We start from the raw sequence: 16,051 nt of genomic DNA, 5'->3' as shown, positions 1-16,051 counted from the left end.
ACGTCTGATGGAAAATGTTATTGGAAACTTCGGAAAAAATATTGATTTCAGCTTGAAAAATTTTATAACAACACTGACTTCATTATCCGAGAAAATGTCGCTTCACTTTATTGTAAATTGTAATCTAGAAAGGAATTCTCTTTTCTCACGATGGCTTCATGATGTTTGAATATTCAGTTATTGCTACCTGGAGCAATTATCCTGTCAGGATCTTGTCACATGCAAGAACCCAATTTATTGTGATTCCCCTTTTCGTATGAGCAAGCGACTAAAATATTTACGCAAGATCCTTTCAATGCCTATTCAATAATTTTCGACTTTTTGTTTTTAATTCGCATCAACTTGATATTTATAATTGCTGTTGGACTAACATTATACGAGTGGTTTACGAATATCATCTCTATCTAATTAAGTGTATCGCATGATTTTTTTAGTTGGAGACTGTACAATTGTAAAATATAATTCCCATTCTAGCTACAGCGAATCTAGATTATACGCCTGAGCTGTATGATTTTATTATTTGTTGGTGACAATTTTCTTTCACTAGTTTTCACTGTTCCTTCGGTCCATGATACACTCAATTACAATTGAAATTTATTAAGTTGAGAGTAACAATTTTTTTGTTGGTTTTTTTTTGCATTCACTTTTTTTAAAATATTCCCTTATTTAATTTCGCTTGTAGATTAACTTTGGTATAGAAGTGTTAATTAAATAGCTTAAGTATAAACATTAGTTCATTCAGTACATTGAAGGATATGCAGATAAGAGGTAGGGGGCAGTGTAAACGATATGCGTAAATATTCGTTTTTATTTGCAATTTAAATATGTTTACTTTGGGTTTTACTACGTCAAATTCCACTATTCAACGATATCGTTGAAACTGCCCTACGTTATATGTTTTTTTTTTTTCCTCATTAAGTTAGCCACGTAATTACGCAAATGTTGACATTGATTTGAGAAAACCTTGTGAATTATTTCGCGTGCACTTAGAAATGATAAACTCATGGAATTTTAATATTTACTGGGAACGTCTCTCAGCAGTGTGACTCTCGGGGATTTTTCCTAATGCAAACGATTCATTGGATCGATCATGTTTATCGATCTGATCGACGGTGGGTGGAAATTGTTGTACTAAAAAGAGCCCCAAAATATTATTCTTCACTGCAGAGCTACTCCCCGGAAATTCCTCAATTAATTTGGGGACATTTAAATAGTCGGCACTTTAAATTGTTTTTCATATTTCATCTACTTCGTTCGAGTTTCTTAGATATTTGAGCCCTCAACGAACACATTGAGAAGACTTTGCAGGGACTCAGAATGATCTCCCTAAGCATAATTTCACAAAAAAAAAACATTGTGGGATATGTGTGTTCATAGCAAATATACTTTTTACAGATATTTATATAGATAAAAATTCTAAGTGCAGTTCTTTAGAACGAGTGTTAATTGTTAATCCCATTTTCAATTCTTTAAAATTATGAAATTCGAAGAAATGCTGAAGAAGAGATAATCTCAATGAAATTGTTCTTTGAAATGTAGAGTAAGATGAAAAATGAATAAGTAGTCGCGAAAAATTTTAGAGAGTAATGTAGCACCTGTTTTTCATTATTTTAAATGAATTAGAACTCCACTTAGCGGTTATTGCCCTTTGATTTCACTCTCGTGAGCAATCATCACCGCAATTGATTTTTTTTTTGCCGTTTATCGTAAATTGTTTCAACGAAAATTTGCCACTCATTCATTCGAACATTACCCACAATAACTGATAACAACTCTAGAAATATACCTTATTAAATCATTAATTCACGTCTGATTTTTGTCTCGCGTTGAATTGTCCCAGGAGCCGTAAAAACGAAAATTCAGGTTTTTCTAGTGTAATAATGTTGATGAGAGGTACTTTGAGGGAATACTTTACGATATTTCCTCAAACCACTGGTTACCCAAAATTATTACATTTTAATAAGTGTACGAAATCAGCGCGAAAAAGCAAATCAACGAATCAGCGCGAAAAAAACCGTTGAAGATTTCTATCTCGATTTGTTTTTACAAAGAAGATCTGATTGGATAAAAGACTTAAAATTAAAAAAAATGACAAATACGAATGATTGAGAGGAATTATTTTCTGAAAAGAGATAGTTTTGTAGTAAAAAATTATTTCCCTCATTAGCGCTTGTATCACTCAAAGAACATGAAAATCTCATCAATATGAGTCATCATACAGAATATTTTTTTTAAGAAAGAGGATTTTAACCCTTCATTACCAAACTCCGAAGCAAAATGTGGTTAATACACAATTTTTGAAAACAAAATCAACAATATAAAAAGAATTTTGGGCGAACTAAAGTTTGCATTTTGCTATCGATGGGCTGCTGTTATTTTTTTACATAAACTTGGGATAGTAATGATTTAGAATCGCTATTATTAATGCAATTATTACTCAAATGAGTGAATATTCAATTAAATATTGGCACATGGGGAAGCTTACACTCATCATATCTTCAATTATTCATTTTCCGGATTTTTTTTCAACGAAAATATTTAGCTTCCTAATGATGTACTAAAAATATTTTTTCCAAGTAGGTTTCAGTTACTGCTAATCAAAAATTTAATGAAAATTACTCAATTGGGAGATAAAGTATGATTTTCATTTCGAATGATTCACATTGCGACAAGAATAATAATCGTCAAACTACAGCCAGAGACAAACATTAATTAGCACCAAAATTGATTCTACTCAGTTATCAATATTTGATGACAATTTTAAGCCCGAGAATTCTATTGCTTCATTGTCAGTTAAAGAAATGATTCCCCCATAAGCTTGGTTCATGTTCTTCAAATGTTAAAAACGATTTTATTGTTTGAAACTCCACATCAATACTGAGGTATTAAAATGCTTTAACGAAAACTAGCCATTGAAAAAACGATGCCATAAATTAAAAATTTTCTATATGTTCTGTATGTTCCCTTCATTTTATTTTTATCGAAACGTCACCTTCTCAAAAAAGAAATTGAGATAAAAATTGTCAGTTTCGACATGGTTGGATTGCTGATTCAGCATAACTAAACTGATAATATTGCCACTTCAAACAGCAAAAACAAATATGTCAATTTGCACCCGATTTATGAACATTTTTCAGACACTAAAACAAGTCTGAAGAAACTGAAAATTTGTCTGAATTTTAAATATCAATTAAAATGTTCAGGCAGTTGACAGTACTAGCTTGTGGATGCATCTTCAGAGCTGTTGTCCATCTGCAGCTAATACTGTCATAAATTATGGTCGCAAAAGCCTAAAAACTAAGATGTTTAGGCAGCTCCTTGTCGGACACACAGACAAATTTTGGTTTCATCCAGGAATATGTTAGTATCTGAGAAATGTACACAAAATCCAAGTGAAATACAATTTCTGCTGAGCCTAGGTACAATCCAATTCACCTGAATTTTTCCGTAGTATCAGCGTTAGTGACTATTATTGACAAAATGAATAATTTCATTCACATATCAACACGTTATCAACTAATTATTGGCAATACTGAGTTCCAAACCCTGTGTTCGTGTCTCAAGCATGTGTTACATGCCGAAATAATCTCTAATTCCCCCCGCCCCCCAAAATACTAAACGAAAATGATAGAAAGAAGTCTATACCCCAATCAATTCATGTGCCTCATCCCTCCAAAAACTTGACGAAAATTCTCAAATTTATGTTTTCCCTGTTCCTCAGTGCATTCTGCGCAAATGTCTCTTACTTATCCCACCGTCCCTCAATAATAAATTTCCTATGAATTTAATAAACAATTTACACATATAACATAAGTTATAATCATTTATATATATTTATATTTCTTCTATACAACAATAAGTTATTAGCATAGTCACTTAAATTAGTAAACGCATACTGTAATTATTTACTTTCGTTCGTCATCATCATGGATTCTCACTGTATTGCTTTCAATAAACAATTCAAGTAGGTTGACATATTAATCCCTCGTTTTTCATATACACGTATTCATTGTCATCATCATCATCATCATTATCGCTTTAAAATAATAATTCCAGTCACTCGCACAACTCTCACACAAAATAAAAATTTCACGTACTCAAATCGAAATGTTATCGATTTATTTCCCCTGTTATTTTTGGGGATTCACGTACTTTTTTTTTTTAACACAGTCAGTCTTGCTTCATCAACTCGATATTTTGTTTTCTAATGGACGGCGGACGATCCACTTCGATAAGCTCCACTAAATAATTCTACGTTGTAATACGTGTGCTATTTTCCTGATTCATCTCGTTGGATTTTGATCGCCCGTCCATTAGCGATCTCATCGGTTATAATTAATACTTTAGACATACCACTCTTTGATGTCCTTCATTTCACGTTTTTTACCGTTTTTACTTCCATTTGTTCCAGCTTTCAAGGCACCATTGTACTGCTGATCTGAGCCAGCAGCACCCAGGAGCGCTGCATTTGGATCTTGACAGAAATTCTTTGTTTCGTCAACTTTGTAATGTGTGTCCGGACGATTTTTGAATTTTAAAATTAGCAGAATTATTAGAATTATTGCTATCAATGCACCAGCTATTATGACAATTATTAGGGCGGTGTGTTTTGCTGCTTCTGTGTGAATACTCGGCACAGTCGGTGGATTTTTTGGTATTGGGGGCCCTGGGGTGTAGATATCGGGATGATAGGGTGGTGGAGGTGGATCTGTCATTCTTGTTGTCGTTGTTGTGTGAGTTGTTGCACTGGTCGTTCGCTGCGTTACAGTTGTGCTGGAACACGGGTGAAAGGGAATTTAATATTTATCTATTGATTACAACGAATCAAAAGTGACATCCTTTGCCAAATAATCATCTTCATTCTAATTGCAGTCCTGCAATTTCAATATAATTGTACCTACTCTACTCGTTGTTTTTTCTAAATATGAAAGCATAACAAGTCTCAAAATCCAAGTTTTTACATTCTTCGTGTCAAATAAAAAATTTTGATTTAGGAATAAGAGTACCGAATGAATATAAAAAATAAAGATAAATATAACGATTCTGTTGTAATTACAATAAGCACCTGAGTTGCAAGTTGTAAAATTTTCCAAAAAACAATTAAAAGATAAAAACTCATCAGTTAAAATGTCCCTGAAGACAAAGCACAATTATCCTCTCGTAAAAGTCTTTAGATCTACCAGCTGGTGCATTTAAAAATTCACCACCGGTCACTAAACCTCTTCCCCCTAACAAAATAACAATGATATAAAAATATTTTACATGCAAGATCTCCCTTAACAGTCTCCTCCATAACCCACCAAAAAAACCCCTCAATATGACAATAAAAAAAATAATATGATAACATACCTGCTGTGCGTAGAGTCAGTATCCGCACTGGACGCATTGTACTGGGTAAATGTGGATATCGTACCACGAGATACTGATGTTGAGCCTGTTGATGCTTGTGTACTCGTATGGCTCGTAGAGGGTTCACGCTGGGTTGTATATGTCACCGAGCTTGAATCTACGCATGTAAATGTTAATTAACAAAAACCAATATTCAACGATTAAAAAAAGTAAAACAACATCCAATGGTGGGTCTATAGCTACCATCATCTCTTTAATATCTAAATGGGTTTTTCTCATGTTGGCAGTGAAGTAACAAGGGAAATACACGCGTGCGTAGGTGATAGCAGGGACGTATCAAAAGGAATGACGATTCATAAGTTGTTTTCCATCGTAAACAACGTAAAAAACAAACTCCCAAGACTTTCGTTTTACCGTCCAGATGTTTTTTTTTTCGTCGGCGTTCACCGTCGTTAACACTGATTTTTCGCTGAATGTAGTTTGATATTGTTAAGGGTAATTTATAGCTCAGTAGATACTCTCAAAGAGTGTTACTTTAGTTGAATGAACATTTGGAAACTGAGTGGTTGAAGAACAAACAGTTTTTTCTAATTATTCGACCGGTTACAAGGTAAACTCTTCGAGGGGGATCAATATTTGAAGTTGGCAAGTTGGAAACCAGGGGGAAAAGTATTTCACGTGCCTTCGAACAGTTAAATTTACGTCTCTACGAAGGATTGTCTAACTTACCAGTGACTGAAGTTACGATTACTTCTTCGGTGGTGCCAGGATCGCCCGAGCCCTCTTCGCAGTCCTCCTCGTCGTCGCAGGATGGACGTTCCTGAATATTTTCTTTACTTGGTTTGATTGTTGGTGGCAATCTCGTGGGTGCAACGTACACTGGAGTTATCAAATCATCTAAACAATAAATAACGGATTTTTTAAAAAGAGCAATTGATTTTTATTCGGAGTTAATGACAAGTCAATGCACAGGAATAACGGACAGCTGAATTCCACAGAATTTTTTGTAAGTTTTGAGGTTTTTTTGCATTTATCAGACACTTAGAATCATCTGAATAAAACCAAAAATTTTCTGAATTTCAGGTCAACAGGTATCTCATGCTCATTTGAGAAATTCAGATGAATTTTCATTTTATGCAAATGTTTTGTAGCATCTGAAAAATGACTGATGTTAGCATGTGGAGTGTGCACATGTTTTTGTTGTGGAACAATTATATTTTGACGTTGAAATAAAATTTTCCCAGCACAAACGAATATTTCGAATTTCGCAAACCTTCTGCAGAGATTTTTTTGGCACCAAAAAACGTCTGACTGGAATAAAAAATTGTCTCAACTTTTACCGTGAATTCAGTCGCGAAGTGGTAAAACGAAATAAGTGGACTTATCTCGGAGTCGAGTTTTTAGCAATATCTTCGAGTCTAAGAGAGATAGCGCAATTTTTGTAATGACATTTGTTGTAGTGCTGAATTCGCTCCACAAAAAAGTTTGTAACAAAAATTCCGCTATCGTCCCTAGATTTTGAGATATTCATCAAAAACTGGTCAATAGTCAAAAGTGATTTATGTCGCGCTCTCACTTCACTACTGAATTGCGATAAAATTAATAAAGATTGTTATTTTGCTCGGACGTTTGTTGATATCCGAAAAATGTTTACAAAAGTTGAGGATAATTCAGACATTAGTTTATCCGATTGCCCCGCGGGTTAGGAATGTCTCCAAGCTCACATTTGTCGAATGATTCGCACGCGAGTGATGATATTTTCGACTGAAAACGAATGTATTGATCCGTGTAGCCCTAAATAAAATACCCAATTCCATCGGTAATTCCGTCCATCAGTATAAATTCGATATTTACCCTCTGAACTATTGCTAAAGGGCATGATCAATGAATGTCCTCATGAAAAATACGAATAAAATTCGAGATATCTAAAGAAATAGAGCAGTTGAGATGAGTAAATTTAGAGATACTTTTGTTTAGATTCTTCTACAGATGACTGATCCCTGAATTTAGTTTTAGTCGGCCGTAGAAGATTTTCCACCAGGCGGGCAGACTATCCGGGGAGGTAGTCGGGAAAGGATTGAGGATGTTAAAGCAGCTCTACCCTCTCAGTGAATTCAAACATTATCGAAAACTACACGAAATTAAAAAAAAGGTCGATCACATTTGTAATGTGATGTTTTTCTCAATTTAATTATCCTGTTTAACTATTCTGTTTTTCGCAAAAATTTTTTTTTTAATTTGAACACAATGTCTTATGGGAAAATCACATGTTTGTTGTCAAAAACTAAAATCCGAATTTTTTTATCCTGAGACATAGAAAAATCAGGAAGTTCTTTGACACTTCGGAAAAGATAGTCTACCGATGGAGAAACAGATTCTATTATTTTTTCATAAGGAAATGTTTAATGTCAATATTTTAAAAAACTTGATTGAAATGCACGCAGACAAATGTCTGCTTTTTTTCAAATTTTACGCGTGGAATTAATTGGACAATTTGGCAACTGAAAATATCCAAAAACACCACATCCGGTCGGTAAAATAGCGACCTGAGGGTAGAGTCATTTGAAATTTATTTGTGGACTTTAATACAATTTTTCAAAAATTGTTCGTGAATCTATATTTTGATAAAATGAAGGTTGTTTTAAAATTAAATTAATTGACTTTTGAAGGAGGAATACTAACAGGAGCCCTGGCAAATCGCATCGATAACTACTTCATTGCTAGTCGATTCAATATCGACTTGGGAATTCGACCAATGACTGGTTGATCGTTAATCAACGACTTGGTGATGATCAATCAGTCTCATATAATTATTATAATTAATTACAAAATAAAATCCTATAAACCCCCCTATCAAATTAAGTTTTCCCGATTTCCCAATTTCTGCAGAATAGTTTGGGGAAAAATAGTGATGCGAAAAAAATGGTGGTAAGCGTCGCCAAAGGCGACAGTGCCTTACCATTTATATGTGTATTCCGTCCTTGTCTAGGGGAGTGCTAAACGTCTCTCCTTTCATACTACACAAACAGTATCAGCGAAGCATGTTCTTATATACGTTCTGGTGTCCAACAAAACCGCATGTGAGAAACTACATTATCGCATTTAACTCCGGATCTACTGGACCGATTCAACTGATTCAAATTTTAAAATTTATAAATTTCTAACGTTCAAATTTCCAGTCAATTTCCCTTTCCAGATCTATCCAGATTTTTTTTTGTAATGGAATAGCAGAAAAGTGTCGGTAGGACAGAAATCTATACTAAACATTTTTGTTATCGAATGGAAATATCTAATTGTTGTAAGTATTTGCGCCTTGAACTCCAAATATAATCGTTATTTGTCACCGAATGACAATTTTTCGGAGCAGAAACAATAACGAAAAAAAATCAAATTTATCAATTATCTCACGTCAATTACCTGAATTCTTATCATAAATTGGTGTGCAATCTTCATCCTCATCATCACCAGCGCATCCACTCCCCGCTCCCGAATATATAAGATCGTCCATGATACCTGGTAAACCGGATGCGGGTGTCTGCGGAAAAAAAACCATCTTCCATTACCCCTTCATCGCTGATAAACGGTAAAAAACCGGAAATGACCAAGTTTTTCTTTACCTGCTGCATGCGTTGAAGTGGTGCTGTTCTATCTAATAAGCTGCCGGGTGGTAATGGCTGTACATCTCCCCTAATAGTAATTACAACTCTATCCTGACTGGCAGCTGCTAATTCAAGTATTCTAGCTCCATTTACAACTAATCCCGAGATAATCCCCAGGAATGGACGCTCGACTCGGCCCTTGTTCCATCTCCCTCCGACTTGGATCGTTGATTGGCCGTTGAATACGGTCAACTGATTTCCTGGAACATTATTAATAACTTTTATTATACTTTGGGAAGTATTGGCCATGTAGTACTTAATTAAAAAAGTCATATAAGGGTTGTTTTACCCCAGTTTACTTGACTAAGGTATCATGATATAATATCTAGTTCAAAATAATTAAATATCCATATTTATAATTAATTTAATAATTAAATTTTGATTACATAACAATTGCATAATATTGGCAAATTCACTAGAAAAATTGAAAAGTACAGAATATTTTTTTTTAATCCAAAACATGGATTTTTTTTTCTTGATTATGTCATTTCGTTGAAGAACAAATTTTTAATTGTTTGTTGAAAAACAATTCCCCACTCCCTTTTCTTTCACCACATCCTACACAAATTAAAGGGATTTCCATCAGTACAATCGTTGTTCCACTCTATTTGTTATTAAAAGAGTAAGGGACTTGGAATTTCAATCGATTTTCATTGATATCGACATTCACGCTCATCGATTCTCCATATGATTAAACGAACAACCGGTTTTGACTATTTTCAATAAATTATAAAAATAAGTCTCAAAATTAAGAAGAAATGGCAAAAGAAAACGTATGAAAGCACACGACGTATCTTTTGTCGATCGATATTTACATAATCGATTGATGATCGTGGTCGGTGTTTTTATTTGACCGGGTATTAGGGTACCATAGAAAGACTGTTTCCCACCACACACTGACCACACGGGACCACTCGTTCATTTTTTTCCACGGAAAGAGAAGGGCAGCCATTCGTGGTTTAGGGTCGGAAATCTGTTAGTTCTCGAGACAGGCGAACATGTGGTGTGGAGAATTATCGAAACGGTGGGAACATATATGTACATTAAACAATATCATATAAAACGTGAAGTAACATTATAAGAATATTTTTTGTTGACAGCATAATTAACATTGGAGCGTGTACTTCCTTGGATTTTTTCGACAAATTTTTCTGGGTCGAAACGCAGATTTTGAAGGGATTAACAATGAATAGAAATTGCGTGCGGTGTCTACAAAAGGTATAGCTTCCTCATGGGTATGTAAATCAATCGAATAGTGAGGACCAGGCTAGTATGTTAGGTGATGTGGTAGTTGGAAGGCTATTTCTCGATCGGAAAAATCGATATTCGGGCTATTCTTTGAATAGGGAAGTAGGATCCAGTGGATTCAACCGGATGTGGAACCGGTCGGTAATGGGCACCCACATGTGTTCACACTGAAGTCGTACACAAGCATTTCTTTGCGATCCACAGAGAGATGGTTTATGGGATTAAAAAAAATGTTTGGTCGATTTTTTTTGCTTATTTGAAAAAGAGGGATTAGATCATTAGTAATTTATTTATTTCAAATTTAAAATCTTCAGGGTTAATGAGTTAGAAGGGGATGTCTCCAGTGATAATGAGTTAAATAATGAGTTTAAAGGAGATATAATGGTGGAGATATTGGGGTTTTGCTGTTTGCGAAATGTTGGTAGGGGACTCCGGCGAACTGGGAGTTTCGTCATTTTTAGGGAATATTTCTGGCTGTGTATTTGAATCAAATGATAAATGGTACAAAACCGTGGTTCAAAGGCAAAAAGTTGACTCAGACAATCATAACGTGGGTAAATAGAGCCAGGATCAACGATCCCAGATTAGCAGAACCACTGGCTCGAGTGGGGATCACCTACTCATCAATATGTAAACGCGGATACGAAGAGAAGAATATTGATCATGTCTTCAATTTATTCTTAGAAATTTGGAAAAAAAAATTTCCAAATGTCTCATAAAAAATCCAAGTAAACGAATTTGCATTGATTCAAAAAAATATTGTTTTGCTACTATCGGAAGAAATATTTCTATGATTATCACTCGTTATTTTTTTCAGTGTACTATGCTCCAATATTTGTTACTCAACTAGACAAAAAATTCATTATGATTATTAATGAATTTTTAGGTAAATATTCGATAAGAATTTAGAATCAAAGTAACCTAAGCCCTACGAGTCGAAATGTATTTTATCAATTGTACTCAAATTAAACTTTTAAGGTCTAAAAACTCTTAATACAAAAATTAAAAAATCCGCTTGTTTTCACTACATTTTTCACTCAGTATAGAGCAACAATTTCCACTCGGAAATTTCCAGTTCTCAATTCTTAAAAAGCTGTAACTTTTATAAGGCGGGTCTGTCAATAATTTAACATTACTATCGAAGAAAAAATGAGTTCGTCTGACAGTGTTGTATCAGGCGACCAGAACCGAACAGCAACATAAATGACTACAGTTGCCCTGGAGTTTTGAGGTGACTTTTTTCCACCCCGTCGCTTTCAGACGACTCCCATTTATGGTGAACGACGACTGGTACATTGCCACCTGTTTGTTCGGTAGCCGACTAGAGTCACATTATCAGTGTGGTATGAAAATTCAGGTGGTCGTTGATTACAGACGGTCCCAGCACATGAGATTCAATATCATGTATTGGCCATTGATTCGGTACATGCGCATGCTCGGACTTTTTTCTTATCTGATCATCATGATCCCGGGGCAATCACATTTCATCAACTCTGTAGCAACAAGTGTCATTGACGCTGCATTCCAATCTGAAGAAGTCCAATAAACTGTATCATATTATTAGGAGACCAGGAGGTACATCGAGTTCGTCGTTTCCCAGTTGATACGGCTGGAGAAAATGGCAGTTGCGGGGGGTCTAGGGCACAACTTCCAGGATCTAGCAGATTTACCTGGGTGCTCTACCTGAATTGGCTAAATTTGCGGATATTAATTTAAAAGGTATCGTAAATTTGCAAATATTACTTCAACGAAATCGAATGGTTTGGGGAGGCGGTTCTGGTTATATAATTGATGAGACAATTTTCAAGTTGGGCTAGTGTAGTTGGAATTTTACTGCCTCTGCGGATCGGCCCGGCAATTAGCTCTTGCACGACATAATCTAAATTAATAAGTAAATTGTCAGGAGAGCATCGACGTTACGGCAGTGGCACAACTCAACGCCGCAAGTCCAAAAGTGGGTTAAGGTGGTGTGGTTCGATGCCCCCGGCTTAGAAGAGGAACGGTCGGGTATGTGGAACAGGGGATGAGAATGTGGACAGATATATTTTTTTTCTCAACTGATTTTTCATTAATCCTATTGTAAAAAGAACAGATCGATACCATCGACATTGTTGCATACCCTCATAATTGGCCTTATGTCTCATTTATTAAATACCCTGAATTTACTAAAAAAAGCTTGCGTTCATCTCATACGTCATACGACTAATCTAAAATTGATTAAAATGTACCATTTTAATATCTTGATAGTGCAAATAATTCACTCTGGGCTCCAACAATTTGAATTCAAAAAATTTGTAGAACTAATAAATTGTCTCATTATTCAAATCAGAATCATCTGCTGGCGGTTACATAACAAAATGAAAGAACTGAAATTTGTTTTACAATTAAAAAACGCTTTCACACCTCATAAAATCAGGAATCACCTTCCGTTCATCAACGACTCCACTGCACACAATTGTATTCATTGTAATGGGGAGATATTAATCTCTATAATCCGCATAATCGCTTCACCGACTGAAATTCATGTGCCCTCGAAATACGTGTCGAGTATTATGTGCACATCAGGGGGTGGATTGCAGTGCGTCGACTAGTTGATTACCTTCAACCTATCTAACGTGTGTTTAGGCACTGCCCCTCGCCAGTTTGCTCTCCTAGTACCACTAAACTCTATTTCATCGACAAAATGATTGATTGGACTTGGTCCTTGGATGGAATGTAATTAACCAATAGACAATTTTATTCCACATCTTCCATTCTCCAACTTCTAAATATATTGTTGCTGACCTGTGAATTAAAAAAAAAATGTTTGAATTTTTTTCACAATGTCGTCGAACCTCTGTGTGTGAGGATGTGTATATGTGCAGGTGTGTGGTTGCGTGTATGTGACGAGAATGGAGGTAGAGAAGAGAGAACGGATGTTGATAACGGCGAACATCTTGCGAGGAGGATTCCCATTCCTCTTCGATTTCCCAAGGACAACGGGAAAGGTATGTCGAGTTTCCAGTCTTTCTAACCTTTTTGCTTTACACATTCGCCTAGCTACTGCCTACCCATACTTGCCTGGTCTTTCTAAACACGAGACTTGCGTTAGGACGACCCTAACCACTAGGGTCTATTCCCTATGAGACAGTGGAGGCCTTGGAATAGGCAGAGTTCCAAGGTCGTTTGCACAATGACCTTTGTTAACCGAAAATTCAACATTTCTTGGGGCTCGTAGAATTATTCTGGGAATGTCAGACCAACGGCTATTGGTCAAGTTGATTTTTCCTTTTGTGACATGATATACACTGAGAGAGTCCTGAAAAAAATCGTGAGAAGACAAGTGTGCTGGGGCGTGTGGGAGAGACGAAGGAATGCTGCTCGGGGTAGGATGAACCCTCGTAAAGCCATAGTGAGAAACAGATATTTCCCATGATTCTCATTTTCTCACGACGAGGGAAATAATGAGATTTTGGGTGGTCGCCGACACATGCGTAACCGTTGGAGATGTAGCGTGAGAAGAAGGCAGAATTGGGGCTGAATTTGGTGCCCCGGTATACCAGGCAGACATCAGGATGATGCTGGTAGAGGAGTTCGCGGTTATCTGGACGATCCCTTCGGTAGGAATGTGGAAGAGGTAATATCCAGGTGTTGATGGAGGATGTTGGGAAGATTGGATCAAGCTTGAGGGGGAATTGACCAAAGTGGGTGGAGGTTTGATTGTCAAGGTTGAGGCAAGCTTGGATGAGGTTTGAAAACTCACTGAGTGTCCAGGCTCCATCCAGGCTTCACCAACAATTCTCGATCGACCGTTTCGAGTGCCTGATAATTCTCCAGTAATTAATTATGATTGATGACTCCTTGAAGAATGCTACAGGGAAAGCTCTTTTGCGTAAGATCTGGACCTCAAGAGGGCGAAACGTGGGAGGAAATGACAATCAAACAGTTTTGGGGTCAAGTTTTGGGGGGAAATTAGACTTGGGAGGATAATTTTTGTGATAAAACTAACAGGTGTCCCTAGTTACGTCCCTTGGAGGTGGAATTTTTACCTAAAAGTTCTTTTTGTGTAGTGGAATATAATTGGGTAGATTGAGGTACCTTATTTATGAAGCTAATAATTATATAGACTGAATGGATGATTTAGGTGTGAGTTTTAATCGGCCTTGGATTCGACAATGGAATGAAGCTTAATTCTATCTTGAGCTCTCCAGCCTGGATGAACAACACTATTTCGAGATTGGATTGAGATTCGAAGGAGCATATGCGACTCAAGTTGGATCAATATAGGATTCAACGATGGAATCAAGATTACTGCCATGCTGGGTTTCCCAGGCTCGATCTCCAATACTGAATCTACCTTGTCTCCATCGTCAGATGGAGATCTATCACCTGGGATGGAAAACAACCTATGAATTTAAGATGTTACGACGGTACAGATAAAACATTATTTGATAATGAACATCAGGAAGGATTAACAAATAAATTACGCCTCAAGATTAAATCATCACGAAGTTACTTAAAAACAATCAGGAATATCATCAACAGCAATTACATAACACAAATTCGTTGATGTGTGAATTGAAAGGGAATGGTCTCCTGATTCATTCGTCTTTTACTCGAAGAAGTGGCTGATGAGGGGTAGCTACCAAGACCCATCCAACCACCTACCCCACTCTGATCTCCTAGTCCAACTGGGAATCAGTTTCCCCTGAAGCTGCGAAGATTCCCACGACCGCATATAAACGACATTCCACAGCCATTTTCAGTGCGACACATATAAACTCCCGTGGGAAGATTTTTTTCTCGATTCCTCCACGACGAAAAAAAATTATAAGATATATGTATATATTCCATTTGAGCTAGCCAGTCAAAACGGGAATTAACTCTTTCGAGTGCCTGACCGCCTACTACCGAAACACTTTATTTTCTGTCCTGGAGGAAATGATTATCCCACGCTCAACTTGTCTGTAGGAACGAGACACATTTCGTGAGAAAATTGTGAATTCGGTATCATCCCTGGGAATAATGATATTCTCGAGGTGAGTGGGATGAATGAGCCAGAAGATACTATCGAGACTCCCTGATTGAATGAATGTCTCGTGGGATGAATCCGTTCAAATATGAAGACGTATTTAAATAACAAAATTGTGTTGAAAAATTATTTAAAAATTAGTAGTCTCCGCTGATGGTGGGAAATGCCAATTAATTACTGGCTGAATTAATTTTAGGAGATGATTGTTGGCATTCAGTGGAATTATTAGGACCCAGTGACGAAAATAGGCAGCAGGAGATTAAATAGTCAAAAGATATATTGAAGTTAATTAGTGCAATGACCAAATTACATTGCAAATTACAAATTTTATTATCATAACTCGGCTTTTAGGTGTGATGTTTTTTCATTGTTATTGTAGGTACTGTTTATAGTATATTTTAAGACGAGTGTCATAGGGATATTTAGTCACGTGCCACTGCGGTCCGAGTCGACAATCCACGCGAGGAAAAATCCCTAGGAGACTGATGACAAATGATATCGTTCCATAGTGATCTTCACTTTTTCGAGTTCGAGAAAGGACCAGTGCCAATCACCGGACGAAAAACAGTGAAGATTAGTAGGGAAATTTTTTTTATCTCTCTGAGGACGAAAAAAGGGTTTCTAATTGAGCGAAGCGATACCAGATAAATATCGGAGTAAATAGTCAAGGATTTTCTGTCAAACATACAATTCAAGGCATAATTTATATAATTATGCAAAGTAGCATGATATATATAATTTTTTTTTGTAGAACTTGAGGTAAAGGACAATAGGGAATAAGTCT

The 16,051-nt window shown here is 36.2% G+C and overlaps 1 protein-coding gene and 1 non-coding gene across 3 annotated transcripts in view; both read right to left on the bottom strand.

Annotated features, from left to right (window-relative positions):
• Window positions 1-609: 609 nt before the first annotated feature.
• The window catches only part of LOC135166816 (neurexin 1), a 191,918-nt gene continuing 176,476 nt past the window's right edge, over window positions 610-16,051 (bottom strand). For both annotated transcript variants that reach the window (XM_064129445.1, XM_064129446.1), the window contains 5 exons: window positions 8,967-9,208; window positions 8,767-8,884; window positions 6,079-6,246; window positions 5,350-5,506; window positions 610-4,773 (listed from right to left, as the gene is read on the bottom strand). In XM_064129445.1, coding sequence (XP_063985515.1) covers window positions 4,344-4,773; window positions 5,350-5,506; window positions 6,079-6,246; window positions 8,767-8,884; window positions 8,967-9,208 — 1,115 coding nt within the window. In that variant the 3' untranslated portion in view covers window positions 610-4,343. The remainder of the gene's footprint in view (window positions 4,774-5,349; window positions 5,507-6,078; window positions 6,247-8,766; window positions 8,885-8,966; window positions 9,209-16,051) is intronic.
• Window positions 8,266-8,372, bottom strand: LOC135167098 (U6atac minor spliceosomal RNA). Its single transcript, XR_010299797.1, has one exon. It is a non-coding gene; the product is annotated as a U6atac minor spliceosomal RNA (small nuclear RNA).

This window comes from Diachasmimorpha longicaudata, chromosome 10 (genome assembly GCF_034640455.1).
Source record: "Diachasmimorpha longicaudata isolate KC_UGA_2023 chromosome 10, iyDiaLong2, whole genome shotgun sequence".
NCBI classification, from domain to species: domain Eukaryota; kingdom Metazoa; phylum Arthropoda; class Insecta; order Hymenoptera; family Braconidae; genus Diachasmimorpha; species Diachasmimorpha longicaudata.
The sequence above is the reverse complement of the archived record's forward strand: the minus strand, read 5'-3'. Positions and strand labels throughout refer to the sequence as shown.